Genomic DNA, 25,583 nt, shown 5'->3' with positions numbered 1-25,583 from the left:
ACTATAAAAAACAGTACCATGTAGAACTAACAGAACTAACACCAGAGATATTAACAAGAACAACAACAAAAGTAGTGAAAGTTTAAGGGGAATGAATCCAACCCACAGGTGAGTTCCACGCTAGTGACTGCAAGCACGTGACCTAGAGTGACCTTTACGTTGCCATGCAAGATGTGGTCTTTACAAAGAAATATTCAAAATAACTCGAGTTTTCAGTTTTTATGCCTCATTATTTCGCTGAAATTTCCTTATATCTGTTGCTTTTATCTTATTTTTCCTTAGTCAAATGAATAGATGTTTCGTATCTACTTTCTTTTTCTTTTCAACTGAAAAGTAAGAAAATTGTATTCATGCGTGTAATTATGGCGATGATGCAAAACATGCTACAAGTTACAATTGCGCGACAACGAAACATGCATGTATTTACCCTGCCGTCGCGTTCTTTTACAACACCGCGTGACAGGACAATTGGGTCTGATTTCAGACTAGGCACATTGCTCTCCCATCTTTACCCCGTCAGTGACCTGAACTTGGGGTCACAGTTCACCGCAGCACGAGTCAATTGGCTTGACATCGATAGAAATCCAAGGAGGATGGCGGAGAAATCGGATACTAGTACCTTGTTCCACCAGAAAATCGGCGGTCGCTTTGACAGGGGAAACAAACCGCGTTTGTGTGTGCTGTTCAACGACAAATCCCCCTTTCTCCGCAATATCGTCACCACTTCCACTTTCCCATTCACCCCTCTGAAAACGGTGAAATCCGAACTAAAAAGCTTGACGTATCACCCATCTCGAACGGATCGTGAGTTTGTGAGCGATTGGTGCTCTGGGAACGTATGGAAAATGACGTCGCTGTTGCGAAGTTCGCTAGAAGTTGTTACATGTATTATCGTCCCAAAACATGATGAATCGTATTCGTCTCTCGCTTCTCAGTCACGTTGAGTGTATTTTCGAGAAAAAGTAAAAGTTTATAAGTTAGGGAAAATTTGTATGAAGAAGTTGCTTATCAAATACTTCAAAATGCAATACAATAAAACACTTTCTCTCTTTTTTCTGTCCTTAATTTCTTCTGTCTATTAAGTCAATGATGATGAATATTTTGAGTGATATTTCTTGATTTTTTTAAAGTCATTTAAACATCTCAATCAGTGATTGCATTGGCATGCAGCTTGGCGTCAAGGGGTAGTCGCATGTACTGTATAGACCTATTCAATGATGGCGATGCACGCATGGTCAATGACACCGTCAATGACCGTGGCAGTGTCATGTACAACTCGGAGTATCTGCTTCTCAGAAAGCGTGACTAATGTCGGCAAAAACACATCGCCGTCATATTTAGATCATCGGGCAATATACGCGGTCTTTTGCCCTCTCAAAGCTGCTACTGCTTTCGTCATTTGGCCTTACTATGCTTACCAGAATGGGCGTATCATATCTCATAATCATGCACATCTAGATGATAAATCTCTCTCGCTGCTCCTTCCCTGGTACAAGGGGTCGCTATCCCCTCTCCCTCTTGTATTAGTCACGCTTGCTTGAACTCACCATCACAATTGCGATGCGATCTCGTTACCAGGTCGCGTATATTTCTCTCTCCCCCCCCCCTCCTCCTCCCGCCGACATCGTCTGCCCCTCTTCTTCTCTGGCGACCTCTGTGTGGAGGTCATAGAAGCAGGGAGCGAGGTGGTGATTGAACCATGAGTATCATGAGTATTGGATGACTATCCCGCTGTTTCCGGGAGGAAAATGAGGTAAACTTGTACTGTGAAAGGCATTCGTGTGAAATGATATAGAACAACGAATACTATATGGAGATGTTAACACTTCTAGGATCATGACAATAATAATAATGACAATTATGGTGATGATGGTGATGATGATGATGATGATATTATTGATGATGACGATGATGATCAAATCAAAATCAAATCTATCAAATCAAAATCAAATCAATGATGATGATGACGACGAGGACACTGATGATGATGGCGACAATGATGATAGAGGTAATGACGATAACGGTGTCGGTGGTGATAATGACGCCGACGATAAAAATCAAATTGATGACAATATTGAAATGGGATGATTACAAAACAGTAACTTAAATTACTTTTTTTTCATAACAAACTGGGGTGTTCTCATCAGTAAAACATTTTAAAGACATTGTTGGAGGCGATGATGATAGTGATGGTGATGATGATGATGATGATGATGATGATAACAACAGTTATGACAACAACAATAATGACGATGATAATTCATGATAATGATGATGATATAATGCGCCACTTTTTTTATGTATAACCATTAATAACGCCGATGATAGATTTAGACACAATCATTGTTAAATATACAATTACATCGCTTCGATGTCTGAAAATGATGAGGTTTTGCTTATAATAAATTCCTGTAGATGTCATGCAGAAGTATCATTCATTTGCTACTCGCAAAATCTAAAGACCTACTTCACGAGAAACAAAGAGTAAAGTATAAGTCATTATTCTGTTGTGCCATGGACCTCATACAATATTACTCGTCTCAATTCAACGCTATCCGTCCCTTCTTCAACTCATGTTTGCAGTTGTAATGATTTTCCCACCATCCCCCTTAATGTTGTTGTTTTTTTAACCCAAATGTAAAACATGGTGCAATATGAAAAAGATTAATGGCAGTGGTGTTGAATTACCTCTCCGAAGGGAATAATTTCCAGTGGTGTATAAACGCTCTTTTTTGGTTCTTTGAGGGATTTATAGCTACGAAGTGGGAGGCTGTCTTCATTATTTTCTTCGATGACGAATGATCTGTTTCTCTGAAAGTGGTAGAAAACAGGCCAATGGATTCACAAGTAGGCAGAAACTCATGCAAATGGTAATTCACTTCCCCTGTACTCTGAGTGATACATTTCTTCTGCTTGCCAATTTTAAAAACACGGGTCCATTCGCCATGTTAATGAAAAAATCGTGCTTTGCATTGCCTGGAGCTTGTTGGGATGACGTCACCATTCCCGGTAATTTCCCGGCTCGTGCTACGTCATACTGTTTGCGCAGGGTCGCCAGAAATCAGCTGAGCTCTTCCTCCGAGATCTACCTTGGTTCGTATCGTCGTACACGAAGCACGCACGCGATCTACGTAGTGCGGTATGTGCTATGCATCGACAGTGTGTGCTGATGTGCTGACAAGTGGCTCAAAATGGTCGTTCTAAAGGGGATACCTGCTATAATTTCGCCAGATCTGCTCGATGTTTTGGCTCGCATGGGTCACGGTGACGAAATTGGTATGTAAAAACTCTTTTTTATAAATGTCTGACTAGCTTGAAGTTGCTACTCCTTTGTGAACATGTATTGGCAGCACTCGAACTGGTAGTGTTGTGATTGTTCATTTGGAGACCCTCCAGTCTGCACCGTACTGGAGCCTGCAGCTAGCTCCCTGTTACACACACGGCACCGCCTGCCAGGTCTCACTGCACGCCCCTAGATATTACAGCCATCTTTACCTCCCAGGCATGTGCTATTCGGTGTGTGGTATGGTGGTGTTGTGTGTGATAGCTAAGTGGGAGGAGGAATCGTCATGGCCGACAGCTCCGTATTACTATTATGCTGTAGGCTACACGCCCACCGGGCCAGCTTACAGCTCACGGTTTCCTGCAAAAACTCCCTATTCATGTGTTGTCACGAACAGCCGTTGTAGACAGTGTAGCTGATGTTAACATTAAGAACTTATGCCTACTTTTTTACTATGGAAACTTTATCATGCAGTCATATTTAATGCATGCTCATTTCTCTACCTACCTACCCACCCTAGCATCAAGAAGGCATCCTTCTTCAAAGCGGTCGAGGGGTTGGTCCCGGGTCTACCCATTGAAAATTTTCTGACCAGAACAAGACCTAAAAGAAATATCAAAATTAAACAGTTCAAAGATCACAAAACTCAGAATATTCTTGAAAGACAAGTGATAAATCACGACAAAGGGTTTAAAGTTCATCATTGTAACACAGAGCAATATAAATATTCATTTTTTATGAGCACCCCCCTTACCTGGAATCACCTCCCAGCAACAGTAATCGACAGCCCATCTCCAGAAGTCTTCAGAAGCAAGATAGAAAAAAAGCCATCTTCGTTACGATTAATTTAGTTCGCGCCCTCTCTCCCCGCTGCACTATACCACTCGGTCCGGCAGCGTATTGATCCAGATCCAGATCTCGAGCTACAGAGGAGAGGGAGAGACAATTAATTCCTGACTACATGAGGTCCATACAGCTACAGTACACTGTAACATGTCACTGTTGTGTAAGCCGATGTGATTTATGTGCCTGTTTGTTACACTGCAACAATGAGAGTAGCCCAGAAAGCTATAAAGATAGCTCAGATCCATTAAGAATTGGGCGCCTGGCACCCATGTGTGGTTGTCCGCATTTCTCAGAGAAGAAGCAGAAGAAGAAGAAAGAAAGAAGAAAAAGAAAGAAAGATAAAAAATCCAATAAAAACTGTTGGGTCTTGCAACTGAATCATCTGCACAGAAACTTAAAAAAAGAAAGAAACTTACAAAACATCCTCACTTTTGAACGGATTGTCTGATTTTCCACAAGCTGTAGGTAGTCTTAAAAAATTCATAACTTTAGAATGTATCGTCCGATTTTCCTCAAACTTCCGCTGATGTGTTCTTTCAACATTGCTACATTCTCTCAGTTTACATGTATATGTAGGTGAACCTGTCCTTTAACTTAAAGAGATTATTTCTGTAGAAAACTATACTCGAGTAAAACTAGGTCCAAATAGTACCAGATGAAGCAGTATGTATGGTCTTAATATTGTGAAAAGCCGCATATAACCCTCAGAAGAGCGTATAAGAAATGAGGGGGGAAAGAGTGCAGCTAACCATACTGAGTCATTATACCTCTGCCAGGAAAGTTATGTTTTTGCCGGCATTGGTTTGTTTGTCTGTCTGTCTGTTTGCAAAATAACTAAAAAAGATGTGAACGGATCTAAAACTTGCAGGAAAAGTTGATAATAACACAAGAAACAGATGATTCCTTTTTGGTAGTGATCTGGGAATTTTTATGAATTTTTCAACGATTTAAAAAAATCTTTTGGCCAATAGGGTCAACGGGGTTTGCACGCGCACACAAAAACGTGTGCTCAGCATAAGGCACCAGGCAGCATGCAGGTCATAAGGTGGACAGACACAAGACTTCTTTATCGCTGTGAAATTGGGAGATGTGCAGCATGTGTGTGTATATGGGTGGAAATGAGCTGCTTGGCTGAGTTCTGTGCTCTCTGAGTGCTTTTGTAGTATTATTATGCAGTAGATGTCACATTTATAAGTCATAATGTCATTAAGAGAAATATTTACCACATTAAGAACTAACTCATTGTTTATTTGCGCAACTCTGCTGCTGCGCAATTACACGTACTGGGTGTGGATGTCATCTTTTGTGTCCAAATATGTCTCCTTAAAAATATGATTTTGACACAGATTTAAATTCACTTTGATACCGTAAGTAGAATAAAATCAACCAGAGAAAAAAGTTTTCATTAAAATTAGCTACAAAAATGATCAAGTTATCATTAGTTTTGAAGTTTCCCATAAATACAAAACATTGATAAGGTACAGTCTTCACTCTGTAATCAAGAGCTGCTTTAGTGGTATTTTTGCTGAAATATTCCATCCTCCTTCATTAATATATATATATAAAAAAAAAAAAAATATGACATACTGAATCCATAGAAACAGTCAGGGGGATTTTATTTTCTTGCCAGAAAAGTTGCTGTATTTTCTAACCAATCCCTAGCAGATGCACAGTCTATATACATTGCTGTTGTGCAATTCTTTGCAGTATGTGGGACTACGTAGGAAGTTACAATGTGCTGGCAGTCATATGGAGCACCATAAGCTTCTGCATTGTACTGATACATGCACTTAAGTGGGAGTAGAAAGGGTCACCGTCCTGATGTGCAGTCCATCGCCCCATTCATACTAAAGCAAAAAGGGGGTTCTGAAGCCTCCTATGCCTTTCAGCTCAGTGTAAATACCGGTAGGCAGAATTCAGAAAAGGAGGCCTCAAAGAGCCTCGGCTGCAGTATACCTGTAAATGCTAGGGGGTTTGAGAAGCTGCTTTTTTGTCGACTTTCACATTTGTGGTTACGTAAGAAATTCAAAAGCCTGTGCTGTGTTCGGTGTACTGGAGGGGAACTTCGTTACTGTGGGAATGGAGCCAGTTTGGCCTGCTAGGGCTTGCTAGGGCCTGCTGTGGTTGAAATCAGCTAGTGCAGTATAAACAGATGAGAGACTGGTTTTTTGAGCAGGTTTTCAAACCTCCTCGAGGAAGCTTGAAAACCGGCTCACAGTGTAAACGGGGTACATGATACCCTACACGTGTCTGCATCTGTGGACTTGTATAATGTGTATTTTATCCCCCACCCCAACACACACATTCACACAGAAGACCTCCGTCTAGGTTTCCACGAAAGGGGGTGTGTCCACTGATGTGACCACCCCACCCGCCGGCCAACGCCTGCGATTGTTCTAGATTGTGCACATATCTAGATGTAGGTAATTGTGTAAGAAAATAAAACGTCTATTACTATACAACCACTGATGTTCTCATTTTCATAGCGATCAGTTTCAACCCATGCACATGATCGGCACATGACGTGTCAATCATTCTCTGTCTGCAATGTTGCACATGCTAATTGTTTAGTGTATGAAAGGACTGTAACCGTGGTCATGTTCTAATATAAGGGTTGTCGGGTACTCAGTTTATGTCGCTGTAATGTCAGGGTAATGTTGGGGTAATTAATTACCCCAGCTGGCGAGGGTAGAATTTTGCAAAAGTTATCGCGACAATGTCTAAGCAACATTTTGCATGGATTGTTTTAACAGCCAGGGTTAAAAAAGATTACCCAGATGTTGTCGTGGTAACTCTAGTTTGAATTGCAAGATTCTGGTGGGAGACGGGTCAAATTTCTAAGGGTTAAAGGTCAATCAAAAATGTGTATTAACTTTTTTTTCCCATAAACATATCAGAAATGGCTCAAGTTATACAGCATGTTCATGAACCTTATTATGTACATGTACGCATGAAATACGTGATAATGATTATCTTGATAGTTTTTAGATCATGTGGTCAAAGATCAAGGGTCAAAGTTGAGGTGAAAATCCAAAAATTAGCTATTCTAATGCTGAAATTACACTGTTTTTTCCATACCTTGAAATTTACTGTGTGAAGCTAGGTATATACATGCATCAAGCCTACAGCACAATGATTCTATAGGGAAAGGTTTGTCCATGGGGTCAAAGGTTAAGTGATAGTTAAAATGTCACTATTTTCCCCATATTTTGGAAATAGCTCACAGCGTTGTCATTGTTAAGATGTGACTATTTTATCCATATTTTGCAAATAGCTCAAGGCATTGTCATGAAAATTAGATATTACTAGTTAGTGATGGTTTAAAGAAAGATGTGGGCCTTGGGATCAAAGGTCAAGTGAAAATGCATGAATTCCTAAATATTTGCTCTCTGAATCAATTTAGCCATTCAATTGAAATCTGGTTCGAGGAATGTATTAAATACTAAACACATTCAAAGTTGTGCAATCAAACTTTTAAACATATTTCAATTTTTCACCAATCGTGAAACTGACCGACCTACAAGGTTTGTAATACCAGAAGATTAATGCAATATATGGCTGAGGCATACCAGATGCTATATGTAGCAACATTTCTAGTTTCTTTTTATTGCCATTTATCTCTGGGTGTCGTAGCATGTGTGAACACATTGCCATGGATATGGATGGGTGAACTGACTGTGCACAGTTCATTGTAATGCCCACATACTGGGTTTCATGTGGGGTGTTATAGCTATACACTGACCAGAATTGGCTACTGCTGAAATGAAAAGGGAGCCCCACTGCAAAGGAAAAAATGCTTGTCTCACCACTCCTCCCGATTCATTGGGGGTCACTCTATTGGCTACAAGCATGAGTGAGATGTATGCAAATTAGACAAAATGTGACCCTGCATCACAAAACCAACAAAAAGTCACCAGACATGAATTTTTAGATTCTGAAAGAGCAAACTCTAAGCTTTAAAATGATGTATAACTCAATTCACATGGACTCTCCTAACCTACCTAAATACTGGAAAGAAAGCACACACTCTGGAAAAGTGTGAACTGAGAAAAGAGGCTCTGTAGTACAAGGACTATTCAAGTGCTTAATCTTTCAACAAGCCGCGCTATTATACAGGTGTAGCTGTGCGATGAAAGGGACAAAACGCAGAATGTCAACCAACGGAGCAACAACAATGAAATGATTACCCTGTATCAGATTAAGCTGAAATTGAGCATGTTCTATGAACATATTCTGTCCATGATTAATGCCAACTTTCAAAGCAGTGGCATTATCCTTTCAAAAGTTATTAAACTTGAAAGTGAAGAGTGTACAAAGGATTTAAAGAAATTAAAAGGGGCCTCTAGACTAATACATACCTGATCATTCTACTCTCCCCCAAAAAGGGGTTGTAGAAAAACTGCGGAAAACACACTTTCCCATTCGTGTTATGATCCCAAACTTAAGCATAATGTAGAAGAAAGATAGCTCATTCAGAAATTATGAAAAACTCAAGATTGACTTAGTTGACCCATTTCACCTGTTTTGAGTCCTCACATAAAATCAAGGGGTGCGACTTTTTGTTCATTTTGTGATGCACGCTCACAAATGATGATGTCATCACCTATACAAGTCTCCCATTGACCTTCACACAAATCTTCATTAGATTTCTTCTGTTGAAATGTACAAACACAAAGGAGTAAAATATTATCTATATTCTGTATCCACTGCATCAAGTTCTTTCAGAATCTTCATAACAAGGCATTGATTTTTCAAGGAAGTAATGGTTGCAGATGCTGAATCATAGAAAAATAAAACATATTTTCTTAGTGTGCAGACCTATGAAGTGTTGCGAGATGATGACATCATAATGTGTAAGTTGCTATATGGAGTAATGGGGTCGGCAACGAATTAATATCAGTGGTTCAAGATAACCTTAGAAGCACTGAAATTCCCATGAAAAATTTTTTTAAAAAATAAAAAAAAAAATCTTGTGGCTTATGAATCATGTGTATTTGACACATATCACAAACATTATTTGTGTAATGATATTTAACAAATAGTGAATGGTCATGAGTGCGATGGTGTAAGATTTCGCGTGAGGTGAAAGATGGAGGTGCTCTATTCAACGAGGCGAAGCCTCATTGAATAGTGCACCTCATATTTCACTGAGCACAAAATTTTGTTCCACATTTGTTTTCTACAACACCTTGGACATCAGTGGATATGGTTCACACCTATTCAATTTAGTACAGAAATGACAACCTTCTTTTTTTCTTTCTTTTTGGGGAAGGTGAATGGGTGGCAAATTACTGTCAGTTATATCTGTGAAAGTGATCGGTTGAAGTACTTGTTGACAGTGAAATGAGTGAGTGACTGACTGCATGCTTGTAACTAATATATTTATGTATTAAGTATGGGCAGAAAAGGTACATAATTATGTATGTCAGAAGCATGAAATGATACAAAAACTTTGAGCTGACCACACCTTTAGTTAAACGTGGGATTCAATTTGTAAATTGGTGACATCAGCTATGAGCTAGCTATTTTTGCTTGAACAAAATTGCACAGCTCAACAGCGACAGTGTGCAATGGTACTTTCTACTGCATTTCACATTATGAGCAATCGACCAATCAGATAACTAGAATCTGTGTAGGGGTTTTATTGATTGATTAGCCAACAACCTGTCTGTAGTGGCCATCCCTTTACAGAGGCCACCCTTCTATTTCCCTTCAGTGGTTGCTGCACACAGTGTTGGCTATTAAATGGTGAGCATTATTGCTCGGTGTCCAGTATTATGTACTACTCTCATTATGCTTCACGCACTTTTTACTTTCTCATGGCCACATCTGGCCACAACAAAGTGGTTTGCTTGATGCCTGTTCCTCTTTAAAGGACAAATTCACCTTCATAAATATAAAGATTGAGAGAATGCAGCAATATTCGTAGAAGACATCAGTGAAAGTTTGAGGAAAATTGGACAATCGATGCAAAAGTTATGAATTTTTAAATTTTTTGTGTCGGAACCGCTGGATGAGAAGACTGCTAAGGCTCGTGATGTCATATGAATACAACAGTATAAAGAAAATGTAAAGAAAATTCAACATATTTTCACTTTTTTTTTTTGCATAATAAAAGAGCACTTGAATTGCTTCTTTCTAAAGGCAATGGGAATAATATTACTCATAACATATGTCAGTAATGAGTCAAGGGAATATGTACTTTTTTCAAAAGATGAAATTTTGTGAAATTCTCTTTATGTTCCTTATATTGTTGTACGCATGTGGCAGCATACACTGCAGTAGAGTCTTCTCATCCAGCGGTGACTGCACAAAAACTTAAAAAATTCATAACTTTTGAACGGATTGTCCGATTTTCCTCAATCTTTCAATGATGTGTTCTACTAATATTGCTACATTCTCTCAATCCTTATGTTAATGAAGGTGAACTTGTCCTTTAAGCTATCTATGGCTGCGTTTATCCTAAAGTCTTCTGAGGCAGAATCACGATCATAAACGCATTTGAGGCATTTTCGGGGGTTAGATATACACAACCGTGTTTTCAAACGCGTTTAGAAACGCCGTTTTGAAACACCATTCAAAGGGCGTTTTGAAACGCACACCATTCAAAGGGCGTTTGAGACCACGATCATCGCCTTTCTGTGAGTAGATAAACACAATGCCGTTTTGAAACGTGTTTTACTATCTCAAGGTCAACTTCCCAAGGTTTCTGGTTGTGTTTTCTACCCATTATTTGTGTGTGACTGATGAGGCATATTTGGTGGTATACAGTTGACCTTTACTTCCTAGGTCAAACGGCGCAAAGCAGCTGTGCAGTGACAATACTTCAATCGCGATTGTATGATGGTTAGATAAATGCTGCACCCTTAGAATCGCGTTTCAAACCACGTACGCAAACACCGTTCCAAACGTGTTTTGAAACGTGGTTCTCTCTCTCAAGTTAGATAAATGCAGCCAATATCAGTGAGATCTCCAAGACAAGCTCATAGATAGAAAGTGTTTTCACACTTTTATGAGGCTGTTTAGACCTGTGGTACTCCCAGATGTACTGTACAAAATTGAAATAATGGCTGAAAAAAGGTCAAGTCAATCTAGATCTCTCCAGAGAGTGACTGACTTGTTTTTGAAAGGAACACAGCTTTGTGGCTGCCATGTCAATTGGCAATTCTTTATCTATGCCGCATCAGGATTGATGCAGGAAATAGGATTATACAGGTCTGTTACATGGGTACACATGCGAGTACTCTAAATTAAGGGAGAGGGGACAAAACTGCATCAAATTATCCATTTTACCAGTCTGTCCTTTAGTCTCTGCAGTGGGAATATACATCAACTTCAAGCTCATCATTCCTTGTTGTACTTCAGTGCTGTCAGTGACAAGCCCCAAAGGTGTAAATGAGTTTAATGTGATAACATCTTGTTACCTTGTCTGGTCATGTGTAAGTACTACTTACGGGCATTTTCTGTTTTTATCTCTGCCTTTTTTGTTTTTGTTTTTGTTTTGCAGAATTGGTTACATGGTGGAGAAAGAAGTGAGGGTCATAAGGACATTGATTGGTTTTCTTCTAATGCCCAAATATAGCCTGGAGAAATGTGTTGAAATGATGTTTAATTTGCGAATACTTATTTATGGTTCAGGGGAGGCCTGGGCCCCGTTGCTAGAAACTTTGCGTTTAAACGCAACTTGCAACTGATTGTCACTGGCCAATCTAAATCATTGTTGCATGCATGTCTTCTTAATAGGGCAGACCCTGAGCCAATCAGAATGGTTGTTTCAAAATGAGCAATTATTTGCAATTGATTGCAACTTTCTTGCAACGGGGCCCTGATCTAACAAGGAGTTTAGAATCCGGCTACTTTCCTCATTCAAGCCAGTGTTTCATTATTTTGTCTGTACATCGAAATTGCATTTCACAAACATATGGAAATTCTGTTGTGTATGTAAATATATATGTGTGGGAAAACAATCCTGCATGTACATGTATGCACATGCATGTGTGTGTGTGGGGGGGGGGGTGGGGGTGGGTGGGGGGTGTGATGTTTAAGAAAAGGAAAATGGGTGCATACAATTCCAAAACAATGAACAAATATGTAATGAATGTGTATGTTGAACTGCTAAGTAACAAACTAAAACGATTGGTAAGGTGACTCAAAAGGGTTCTGATATGGAGCTAAGTGTTACTTGCAAGTACATCCTATTGTACCATGACACTTACCCTGTTCCAAACAAGAACCTGGTGGCCTGTGTAAAGTGTATGGGGGTTTTAAAATTCAGGATAGAACGGGTTAAACATGGGAGAATATTAATCCTCTGTCACAGAGGCTATAAAGATTACGAGTTTGGGACCATATTGCAAACACACTCTTGAAAAGAAAAAAAAAAAATCTACACAATTTTGAAATTTGTGATATTTTAGTGTAAGGGTGAGTGAGGGTAAGGTATGGGTGGCTCTTTCCTCATCTTTCCAGCAGCTGAAGCAAATATTATACTCTGACCCTTGAAAAAAGACTAGAAATAGGCCAAAACTGTGATTTTCTAGGACATGTTTGGAAGAAAGGCGATACAAATTTGCGTCCAGAATTACTAGTACCAAGAGATTATTTGATCTACAGTTGTAGGTATGAATGTATTGATGTTTCCAAACACGTCGTTTACAAAAGAAGTTCTTCTTGCCGGTCTGAAAGGGCTCCAACTCCTACACAGGTATTTTGGTGGACTAAGATTGCAGGTGTATTAGAAGATAGAAAGCAGGGTTTGGTATACTTTTTTTTTTTTCTGGTCATCATTGTTGGTGTGTTTTTTTGTGTTTTTTTTTTTTGTGGTGGTTTTATGTTGAAATTGAGTGCACATCAAATCCCAAATGTGCCAGAGCCGCACGTAGGCTAAGGGGAGTATATAGCAGCATTGCGAGGTGTAATCATTCAAATGAATAGTGAGTGCTGGGGGAATTAGGGTTGGGGTAGCGTGGGCGTATGTAACTGACATGCCTGAATCTACAGTCCGGAGTCCTGCTTGTTGATAAACAATTATGAATTTGGAGTGGAAAAAACAAAGATGCTGAAATACGTCTGATATGGATGAGGGTGCTATCATCTACAAGTACATGTATATTCCATTCTGCATGGGACTGATAAATAGTAAAGTTGGTTTTTTTTTTCCTTTTTGAAAAGCCCACCCCCTCCCTCCCCCAAAATAGACACTTGCTAGCGGCCATTCTTTTCTAGTAGCATTGCAGTGCACTGTAAAGCACCTCTGGTGTTCCTTGTCAATTTGTTCTTTACCCAAAATGGAAAGAAAAAATGTAAACAAAATGTCCTAGTAGTTAGCGGCTACATAATTAGTGAAATATCTACAGCCCCCGTTACACTTTGCCGATAGGCCAGCCGTACAAGAAATGGGCGATATTTTGCTCACCGGTTGTTTAAATCATCAATGCAGTGAGTATAAAGTTTCCATTTTAGAGTAGCTTACATACATGCATGGTGTAGGGGCTGAACAAAACGAACAAACAACGCACCTAGGGCGATTGTGTAGAGGACAGTGGAACGTTCGCAAACGTATGAGAAACGAATATGAACTGCTTGCCCACAGGACAAAACGCATGAGGAACAAATGGGTGATGCATGAGATGTACATGGAATGTCAGAGAACCCTGTGTATATACAGATGCGTTTGATGTGCCGTACATAGCTGTTCCATTCGTTCCATCTCTTGCAGCATTGGAGTCTACAGGAGGCCTAGCGGATGGAAACGTGTGGAAAACAACAAAGTACAATACAGATACAAGAGAAAACTTATGACTATCAGACAAGGGTCAGATCGCACTATCTGTTTTTGGCGAGTCAATCTCAGAGTTTTTTAGGCCAAATGGTATTCATAAATGACACAAAATATGACAAAAAAGAGAAGGTAAAAGAGGGTTAGTACCTGTGATTATCGAGTTGTAATTCTATTTTTTTTTTCCGGATATATTTATTTCGTGCAACATTTGTAGAGTGCAATGGTCTGTTCAGCTATATATATATGGCCATAATGCTCTCAATTTGCCTGTGATCTGATTTGCTTTTACCTCAAATACTTCCTTTAAAAAAATATGACTGTACTGCCATTGGTATTTGTGCTAACATTTGTGTTTACATCACATCAGGAAACCTCTACACAATCTACACAATTTTATTTGACTTGAAGGTTTTTAGACTTTGTGCCTTTTTGTTGGGACCAGATATAGTAATTCCCCTTTTTTTTCATGCTCGTGGAGTGTTTGTGCATGATTCACTTGCCCTTCATAATGAATGCAAAGAGGGAATAAACAGTACAAAAAATGTCATGTTGGAACGGCGAATAATGTAATTGAAATTCAATTGATCCCCGGTGAAAATAAAGTGCTCCTGACTTGCAACTTTTTGTTTATCAGGGATGGGGGGAAGGAGTTGGTGGGTAGGGGTGAGAATCTTTGTTAAAGGAGAACCTTTCTATAAAATCATCTTACTGCCCCTAATCAAAATGTACAGATGTCTGTCCCGTCACTCGAGTTGGGAAATTTTTCTGAATGGACGGGGGATGCACTGAAATAGAAATGAACCTGGAAACATCAATAAATTCCAGGTGGGGATTACGCATTGACGTCACGAGCTGTGGACGGGAGCGCGGTGTCCACTGTCCCTGCCGAGTGACGACCATTGTCTCAGAAGACCAAAAATCAAACCCTCAGTCTGCGAGGAAGCTTAGGAAGTGGCCATCAATTATGGGAGAGGATTATGGTATGGCTTAATGGAGGCAAATAGTGATTAATCTGCAACCAAGCTACCCATGCAGGCTCATTTGGCCCATTCCCCTGTTTCGGAGGGGGGGGGGGGGGGGGGGAGGGGTTTCAGTTTTTGTCTTTGGTTGTGGGTTCTGGTAGCAGTCTTCAGAAACCTGTTTCTTGTGGTTGGTCTTCCTCCATTTCCCCAGGGGCCCAGCTTCCAAACTTTTCTATATGCTTTGTTATTTATATCCAGCTCCTGGTTTGCAAGCTCACACCCCATTTATACAGAGCATTTAGGCCGCATTCATGCTAATTTCTTAGCCAGAATCACAAACATGAATCATGATTCAAAAACGGCGTTTCAAATCACGGTCTCAGCGGAAGAGCGTTCATGCGGGCTTTCGCAATGCTGATTCTGGCTCAGCTCATCCTTTGCCATTGCGCAGCGCACTGCGCAGTTTGACCTTGTCTCTGCAACTCGAGCCAGACCTCCTTATTCCAGCTGTACAGGCCTTTACGTTTTTATTTCGGTGAATACTTTCCGATAAGTGGCATTCAGGCTCTGCCCACAGATCGAGGAACAGATCGAGGAATAATCCTAATTCTTCGCCTCTCCAATTGTTTCCCTTGGTAGACACAGCGCTGCAGCTATTACTTTTATCAACTCAATCGGAGAGTAATTACATGTATTATTATATTAAACAGTTAACGTTAGATACTAGCATAGAATCGGTGTATGGCGTTGATGTAAACAAACAAGTGCAAGTATGGTACCAAAACACACGATTCATAAGACGTACACAAGCGCGCGCGCGAACAGAACTAGAAGCTGTGCATGGGATACCCCATGAGACATGCATGCGCACAGCGCACAATGACATCATAGAATCATGATTGAAATCACAGTTACGTTCATGCGGTTTCTGCAATCGTGATTCTGGCAGAATCATGATTCAAAACACCCTTTTTTCCGCATTTCAGATCAGCGTTTTGAAACACGTTTAAATGGTAAAATCACATGAACGCAACGCAACTAACATGTTTAGCGACTAAACGTGTTTAGAAACGCAATTCTAGTTTCACATGAATGCAGCCATAGAGCAGTCCAGGAGTGCTTGTGAAGCGTGTAAAACTCTGTATGAACCGACAAAGTGGCTCTGAATCGCTCTGAAGATATGCCCCTCGCAAAAAGTAGATTCTGTGTTGCTTGAAGGTTTGTATGTTGAAGTAAATGAAGGAGAAAGGTTTGCAGTAACACCATGTGTATGTAGTCCCTATCCGGATCGTTGCTTGGCAGAAGTAGATTCGTCTAGAAGCGCTCCTGAAGCACTCTACATTTTGTATAAATGGTCACCAACATTTACAGCTCTGTAAGTGCTATGCGATGCAGGCTGTACATACATTGTACACTTGTACGTTTGACATTCTCATGCTCGCAAATGTTACCATGACAGTTATGCCTTTCTCAGCCACTTTATATGTGGTCTTGTTAGGCGGTGACACTCTGTAAGACCAAATTCAAAGGCATAAAGTCAAAAAAACTCATGCGTAAAGTCGAAGCGCTCCTGTGCTCAACTGAATGTACAGTATGAAACCGGTAGATCCTACATGTGTTAGTGATGTTTAACATTACAGTATGAATGCATGAAAGTATGAGTAATGGTGCTGTAACACCAGAACAAAACCTGTAGCAGGGCTCGACCTTAACTTTTTTTCTAGGAAGCCAGCCGGGCTCCTCAGGGACCTTTTTAGGGAGCCAAATTGAGTTTTAGAGAGCCACGTTTCCCTCAGTCACAATCAGCAGTAGAGGTCTATTACATGTACATGTATTAACCTGGTGGAGAAGATTTCGTTTAGATATAACATGCATTTCTCCAGACACAAGCCGGAGATACCTGGTTCTTAGTATCTAACGGGTTTTAGCACAGTCACAGTGTGTGTGTGTGTGTGTGTGTGTGTGTGTGTGTGCCTGTGCCTGTGCCTGCCGTGCACCTGCGTGTGTGTGTGTAGGTGTTTTGTGTGGTCCCTCTCCCATTCCCTTGTGTAATTTCTTACCCTGGTCTGTTCATAATTATTATCTTTCTTTCTCGGTTCTTCTTTTTTTAGCTGCAAGGTGTGGGTTAGAAACAATTATGTAACGCCACATGTTGATTGATCAGCAGAGCTGCCAACCTTTGGAAGCACAAATCCGTACTCAGCAGCTCCAAAATCCACATTTTCCACCAGAATCTGTATTTTTTCCACCTCCCTCTTTTTTGCCATTTTGATTTAAACTTGTCGACTTATAAGGCCTACAAGCTCTTTAACATAACATTACGATACATGCCGAAGTATCGAGCTGGTCACTAGCACGATAAAGAATCCAAACTACGCAATGTTCAGCGGTGATTGATTGCTTTCTCTCAATGCATGTGTACAAGACTACAAGTGCATGTATGTACCTCCAGAAACTTGCTGGGCTGGTTATGGAAGCTTCCACTATCTAGCAGGGAAGGGGGATGCTTTCATCTTCTCAAGAAAGCTTCTGTGTGAGTGAATGCAAAACTCTGTTCGGTGTTTCCAACTATTGTTTACTATAAAACATAATCATGCGCTGTTTTCAAGCTTTTTAATTTTACTGGATTTTAAACATCAGTATTTTCCGAAAGTACCGGTATTCCAATTTCTTTTACCCTGACTGGAATCGGAAAGTCTGCTATAACGATGATCGCAAAATGCCGCGCTGTGTGTGGTTGCGCCAATGTGCAAACACGTGGTTGTACTTTCAAGTTAAAGGAATGCGCCATGTGCTCCTGCCTATAGAGGTTACTGCAAGTTCGATGGATCGAATGTGCCATAGCTGAGCTGATGGCTTGTTTACGGTATTTAACATGCAGTTTACATTCGATACGAAGAAGTCATTACGTCTTTCACGAGGAAAAACATGCAAAACAAAAAAAAACAAACAAACAAACACCTACGAACGAATGTTGACAGCCAAAACTTTGAAAAGTAATATGCAGTTATGATGAGCATGAACTGAAATTAATTGTCATGATTTTGCTGTCTAACCATGTGATGACTGCATCTCATTGGACCTACTTCATAGTGAATTTGTCTGGGCATACGAGACCTTTTAAGTATTTCTGTGATTGCCTTTTTAATTGACTGATTAATCGATTCTTTTTTTATTGTTCAGGGAACATAAGATATTCGATTAAGTACACCATATTCGACTGATGTTTCCTGCTATGCACCAAAAGAAAGGCTATAGAATTGTAGAATCACGGTATCTTTGCAATGATTCCTTTAATTCAACTGAGCTGGTTCTTCTCGAGATCGATATTTTCAAGATATTTACACGCTGTTTATTCCAGTGCACGCATTCTTTCGTCTGGCACGCACCTGGGTGTGGCACCTGCTTTTGTGGAAATTTCCACAAGGGGAGCGGGGTGGGTGTCAAGTTTCTTCGAGCCGAAGAGACTGCGCGCACGTATTCAGTATTTCACAATCTCTTCGCTCTAATTTATTGTAATTCATGACATGTTTTCTCCTTATTCTGTGCTGATATTGAACATTTAGATTTAACTTTACGAAGGTTGGTAGATCGTGGATCTTTTTGTTGTGAGGTGTATGTAATTTCTTTTTTTTTTTATCATTCTTTGGAGGGGAAAGAAGAGTAAGGGGGAAGAAGAATAAGAGGGAAAGTGAAATAAAACGAACGGCAAGTACGCTCAGCATTTGCAGTAAGCTGTCTTTTTATACCAGCGTAGTTTTCATCATCACCATCAGACATCACTCAGATCATTTTAGCCTTTTCCTATGAACATTAAGAAACACGCACAGTCCCTCGAGATAAAAACCGAGGAAAATAAATAACAAATACAAAGTATCAACACCTCCCAACAACACAAATATTTAGAAAAGACAACACACGTCGCTTCGATTCGAAAAAGTATTGCAGCAAAGCGGAGAAATCGCTGTTACGAAAATAACAGTGTGAGACACTTGAAAGAATTGTTTAAATATTTCAAAGTATAAAGGGAACGGATAAAGTGATATAAAATGGAAGAAATCGTACCAAGCGAGGTGTGAGAAACGACAGAAATAGAACGATAAGTTTAGTAGTAGGATTAGGCCCTAGCAAAAGTATTGCAGCAAAGCGGAGAAATCGCTGTTACGAAAACAACAGTGCGAGACACTTGAAAGCATTCTTTAAATATTTCAAAGTATAAAGGGAACGGATAAAGTGATATAAAATGGAAGAAATCGTACCAAACGAGGTGTGAGAAACGACAGAAATAGAACGATAAGTTTAGTAGTAGGATTAGGCCCTAGCAAAAGTTTGCAGCACCGAAAGCTACGCGAAAATTAATACACATTGGGAACTCTGTATTGCGACGAGATCCTTGGGATCGTCAATAAATGATACAAAACAAAGGAAATTAATTCATTTTGATCGGAAAATAGTTTGTTATAAGTATTCTGTTATATGAGATCTCCTTTAATAGGCCTAGAAATACATCGAGTTTCCACGATACTCGGGAAAGAAAGTTCGAACGCTTTTCACCTGCACATTTACTGCAGTGCTCATCAATACACGAACAGAAACTCACCTCTTCCTTGCAGAAAAATGATGCAATAACGTTACAAAACACACACACAACATTCTAAAAATCATTTCATACTTGGGAGGCAAGGGAAAAGCGGAAGAAGAAGAGAAAAAGAAGCAGACATTGCACAACGGAGTGCTTCTACCCCGACTCAAAACAAAATAGGGTACTGTTTATAGTGGCAGCTGGCTACAGTGTGTGATAGCTAAGCTACTAAATGTACTCACGCTCCCCAGCCGGCCACACATGGGGATACCACGGCGATCGATGTAAACATCCACGGTCCGTAGGCGACAGGGATTCAGGCGCGCGAAGTTCCATTCGGCGTACACAGTACGCAAGCAGCGAATTGCAAGTGCGCACACTACTAGTATTCTATAATAGAAGATAGGAACACACACACGTCGGGTACACACAGACACACACACATGCGGGCAACGTGGGCCGGCTGGAGAATGAAATATGTTCAGTGTGTAGTCTATATTGCAATTGCAGGGATAATAACTTCGAGCGTCAGGGCTCGCTGCGCGCGCCGGGGCCGCTCGCGCTCGTCAATAGTGTGATTGTGTACATAAACTATGATTCTGTCTTGAAACGTGTGGCTATACGGCAAAAAACTTAAGGAGCCAGCCGGGCTTTTTTCATACATTTCTGGGGAGCCCGTAGCGATTCTGGGGAGCCAATGGTCCCCGGGCTCCCGCTAAGGTCGAGCCCTGCTGTAGACAGATGCGCACACACACACACAGAGTCATACATACATACACACAGAATTTTACTATAAAAGTAGGTGTATTTGTGATACATTTAGTTTTTATGAATATTATGTTACTTTTGGTTAGCACAAATTCTAATACCTGCAGAAATATTTTCACTCTTTTCTATGCACATTTTGAACAGGTTGAACCACAGGTTGAACCATGTTCTTCATGACCAGATGAATACTACTTCAGAAGTAATACATGTGTGAATGAGTGTATACGTGTCCTTTGTAATCACTTCGTAGCCAACATTGTACTAGATTTTACAAGTCTATTCCCTCTCCAAATGTCACTTGTTTGTTGTAATATTCATGTTTAAATACATAGGCAGTTGGGCAGTACATGATTTTCATAATGCATGGAAATGTCAAGTCACATTCTGTCTTTTTTGAGAATCGAATGAAAACTAAACAAGTTATGCAATGTGCAATTGCTCTACACAAATTTAAGAACATGCAAATGGTTTTTCAGCTACTCGGTGCAAAACTTTAAATAAAGATGTTTACAGTTAGGTGCAAAAGGATATGCTCATGGTGGCAATATGAATAAGTGCTTCAAAATCACCTAGAAAAAAACAAAAACAAAAGCAAGAAGCAAACAACAGACACATAAACTTTAAAAGTGGGGTATTACTCTAATTGAATCCCTCAGGTTATTTAGACCACCCACATACAGATATATATTATATATATAGTGCATGAGGTTGAATGCACTATAACAATATATAAGCACCGACAAATTCTGAATTTGTCCCGAAGGCCAGTTATATTCAATGAGGCCGCAGGCCGAATTGAATATAACTGCCTGAGGGCAAATTCAGAATTTGGAGGTGCTTGTATTGTTATAGTGCAAGAAGAACTCATGCACTATGTGTTATATAAAATAGCATACATACCCAGGTGAATTATAAAAATAGGTAGAAATAGGGAAGTCCAGATCACTTACCAATACCAGTTTCTTTCAAGCTGTGTAGACAAAATCCGGAAGTAACAGTAGAAACTCTTAACAGTAGCAGGTAACACGTAATTAACACTCTGGAACACCGAACACAAGATCCAAACGTGAAATTCCATAATGGCATAGTTCTAGGCCTGAGACCATGCCCATCACATCGTCATTGAGTTTGTTCGTTTACTTCTGATAATAAATTTGACTTTGCATCCATGAAAATGAAGTTGCTGGTGAGTAGATCTACTTATGTTGGAACTGATGTTGATAGGAGAAGTGTGGGGTGACGCGAGTCCAGCCGTAACGTTAGGACTAGATGTAGGCCTAGATCTGCGACCGACAGAGCTAACGTTAGTAGTAGTAGGAGTGGGACCAGGTCTAGGCGCAACCGGATTCAAGCACGTGCTTGTGGCAGGCATTGTAGGCGTCGACTGGACCCGAGAAATGGTCAAACTCATTCGTCGCTTTTGCTCTTCCTCAACTCGAGAATAATGCTTTATGCTTGTCTCAGATTTTTGCCCGGAGATTGCCATAATATGGCATGCTTCGAATCCAGCATTATCGAGTTTGTGAATTGAAGTTGCCCGAAGGCAGTGGTTGGTATACACTTTAGAACAATGCGCTTCAGCAGTAATCGACGACATTTTGTTCGCAAGAGTATTCACACCTACGGGAGAATTGTCGTACCATGGATGGCCAGGCCTTGTGGTTGCTTTTGGTCGTTGCCACAATGCATCACAGTGTGGATGTAGGTGTGAGACATATTTCACGAAAGATTCAACGGGGCAGTCATCCTTATGGGTCTCATACATACGACCTTGTTGACTTTGTTCGTCATCAAGCCCTTCCCCACGGTGATTCTTGGTTTTCATGTCTCTAGCCAGATACACATACCTATGATTCGAAGAGTCAATTGTGACAGCAAAATCTCCCTTGTTCATGTTGCGGAGATTTTCTCTTCCCCTGTTGCAGAAATGCAACATTAGATCTAAGAAAACCTTATTCTGGAGACCCCTTGGTGTCGTAGGTGAGACGGCAGGTGAAGATTTGATTTTTGACATATCTTCGTCGGTGATAGGGTCCTTATGCCGTACGGATCCTTTCCCAGCCTCTTTCACTTTGTGTAGCACAGCTTTAAACATATCATTTGCACCTTTGAAGTCACCATCGCTACAAATGTTTACGTCAAGCGTTTGTTGAAAGTGTCGCTGAAGACCATAACAAAGTGAGAGAGCGCTTAGCGTATAGTTCCCCATTTCCCCTACGCACCTCCGCGTAAAATGTATGCAGAAAGCGGCACAAGTCTTGGGCTGACTTGCTTTCAACATCCGTCAGGCCGATTCCTTTTTCCGAGCAGTACGATTCCAAAATTCGAAGCGCGTATTTTATGACATCTTTAGTTTTCTTTGCGTCCTTATTGTCCAAGATGTCGCTTAGATCAGTCTCTGTTAGAGTAGCAAACCTGTTGTTTTCAGCTTCCATGTTTAAATCTACCTCCGAACTAGTCGAGTCCCCCATTACAGTACTACATAGTTGCTGGCGGCGATGGATCAAACTTTGATAATAACGATAGTATCGAAAAAAGGTATCGTGATTGTGGCGCAATCGCGTCGATAAGGTGCGGGATTCAGTACTTGATGATTGAAATGAGGGAGCAAAAACCGATATCAAATCGATAGTGGGTTATCGTTGGCAATCGTTATATTTTACGTGCACTATAACTTTTGTCATGCACTGCCGGCCTGTATCATAAGTATGTATGCTATTTTATATTATATATATATATATATGATGATTCAACTCCTTGTAATTTGTATGTTTATAAAAGAAGGAAATAAGTTGTATCATATGCATGTACTGTATATATAAACTGTGTTCTCCCAGAAAATGAAACGTAGCATAAATGAAAGAAATTAAGTGGCTATAATTTTCTTCCAAACACCTGAGTAGTATTTTCAATATCACCACTGCCAAAGGCTGCAAAAGTGTCATTTGCAGATTGAAGATTTATAACTATTAACTTGATACAATGTCATTTTGTGTAATGAATTACATGATGATAACAGGGCGAAAAAATATTTGATGGAAGAACCACTTTGCTTCTATGACAGGGTAATCACATGTCAGTCACATTATCACAGACACAAAATGGCTTTGAAATGAGAACCAAGGTCAATTGCAACATTCATCCTATATTGACTAGTTATATTTGCTGTACAAATAAAGAGGCTAGCAGTATTATATTCTCCATTGATCACCTCTCAGAGCCTGATTGTCAACACTGTGTACAGTCACTGGCTGGCCAATAAGGATACGTGTAGCAGTGGGATGGCAGTTGTCCACATGTCTGCAAAGATAAGACTACTGTAGTGAAGATGACCTTGAGAGATGCACTTTGCCATGGAGTGGGAGCCACTGGCTAGGCTCTTCTTTAAGACCCAAACTGTAATTTAGCAGTGGTGTTGCAATTTGACAACCTCACCCACCCCCTCAACCTCCTAATATCAAAAGGAGGTGATCAGAATTTCATCTACTTTGTCAGGTTTGCCTCAAAACGTAAATTGTGAGAAAGTCACTTGTTTCCTTAAGTTAGTGTCTTTAAATGATACAAATTGATTAGATGTGTGTGTATTCTCATAGCTTGTTTGTGCTGTATTTGCTTAACAATATCCCACGATTGTGGGAGTGTCCATACTGAAAGGTGTATTCTCCTGTTGCATTGTTGCTCTGGTAACAAGTAACACAGTTTGATGGAGCCCTGCTTTCATACCTGTTACAATGACCCCTTTGAACACGAGTGCAAGTTGTCTTGACTTGTGATCCTGGTGGACAAGAGGCGAAGGAGATTATTGCCTTTCTATTCTTGTCTTTTTTTATCTTCTTTTTGTGTCTCGTGAGATGATGAACAATTGATCCATTTGTAAGAATGGCAGGACTGTAAAGGCATTATTTGCCATTTGCAGATGAAGCAAAAACTCAGAGCTCTTTAGTGCTTCAAACTAGTTCTAAAATGTGAGTTAGGTATAGAAACAACCGATGCAAAAATTTTAATCAGTATAATTGATGCTTAGTATTGTTAAATGTACAAAATGTGAACAGCAATGATGATAAAATGGTTTCTAGAATAAATTCTCTACAGTTATGGTTCATTGAGAAAAATAGTGATATCTCCTAATATATTTGAGGCTTTGTTGTGAAATTCTTGAATGGAAGGATGTTTTGTTATACAACTGACCTACACATATGCATGAAATATGATAAGTGGAACATTTGTGAAATCACTGCTCTCAGTAGTAAACAGTACCTTTAAAGGGATGGTACAGTACTGGTGGGGATGAGAATTGGGCTTTTAACTTTTTGAGAGATACCAAGAAACCACTTATGAAATAGTACAGAGCGTACCATTTTAAGAGGAATTCAAAGTTTATTTGATGAAAATCGGGTTCGGAATGACTGAAACATCCAAAAACAAAGTAAAACAAAGCGATCGTAATAAAGTGTGGGTCCTACACTTTATTAGAATCGCTCATTTTGGATATCTTAGCCATTTCAAAACCAATTTTCACCAAATACATTGTAAATGTTGAATTCCTCATGGAATTACATGCTCTTTCATATATTATAAGAGGTTTCTCATTATCTCACCAAAAAATGTTAGAAACCTAAAATTACAATTGTACGTCTCAACCAAAACTATACGATCCCTTTAAGCAGGACTCATAAGAGTTTTCCCCAAAGTAAATGATTCTAACAGATTATTGCATAATTTCAACAACTAATCAACCCAGGAATACTTAAAAAGAAAAGGAATACTGGTGATGTTGTTACACAGAGTACTGAACATTCACAAGTACAACTGTACTATTCATTCTAACATGTTTTGTATATTTTTTTTTGTCTGTCTCTTTACTAAGGTACTGTAGTCAAAATATTTGAATCTTGTAAACTGTAAGACCAAATAATTTTCTTTGAGGAACTTGTATTCTTCTTGTTATGATCCTTTGTTCCACTTTCTATCCCTTTGTCTCTTATTATTTACCAACTCAATAGAATACTATTTTGCAGAAGTGTTGTTAAGCGCTGACAATCGCAGGCGAAGTGAACCGAATGCAAACTTCAGCATGAGGGCTTGTGGAGACCAGTAAATGTGATGATTTTTCATATAAGCTATGAGAAAGTTAAACAGGTGCCAAATTCTTTTATTCTAAATGATTGAGCGAGTCTCTGTGACCAAACGAAATGGCTAAGATTTGTATCATCGGCCTTATGTAGGCTGTTGGTGTGAAATGCATGCATGAGCCTCGTGGACCAGAGTTATACTGATTACTGATTGGGTGCAAGTTTTGCTACCAGATGCTGGTAGAAAAATTCAGTAATTTGGGGTAGCACGCTTTCACAGATGCACCAT

At 39.9% G+C, this 25,583-nt stretch overlaps 1 protein-coding gene and 1 pseudogene across 3 annotated transcripts in view; one reads left to right on the top strand and one right to left on the bottom strand.

Moving 5' to 3' along the window:
* The first annotated feature begins 3,146 nt into the window (after positions 1 to 3,146).
* LOC140242135 (fucose mutarotase-like) overlaps positions 3,147 to 25,583 on the top strand; it is a 269,459-nt gene continuing 247,022 nt past the window's right edge. For all 3 annotated transcript variants that reach the window (XM_072321896.1, XM_072321898.1, XM_072321899.1), the window contains exon 1: positions 3,147 to 3,276. In XM_072321896.1, the coding sequence (XP_072177997.1) occupies positions 3,192 to 3,276 (85 nt within the window). In that variant the 5' untranslated portion in view covers positions 3,147 to 3,191. The remainder of the gene's footprint in view (positions 3,277 to 25,583) is intronic.
* On the bottom strand, positions 21,334 to 22,693 carry LOC140241888 (uncharacterized; annotated as a pseudogene).

Source organism: Diadema setosum, chromosome 18 (assembly GCF_964275005.1).
Source record: "Diadema setosum chromosome 18, eeDiaSeto1, whole genome shotgun sequence".
In the NCBI taxonomy this organism is placed as follows: Eukaryota; Metazoa; Echinodermata; class Echinoidea; order Diadematoida; family Diadematidae; genus Diadema; species Diadema setosum.
The sequence above is the reverse complement of the archived record's forward strand: the minus strand, read 5'-3'. Positions and strand labels throughout refer to the sequence as shown.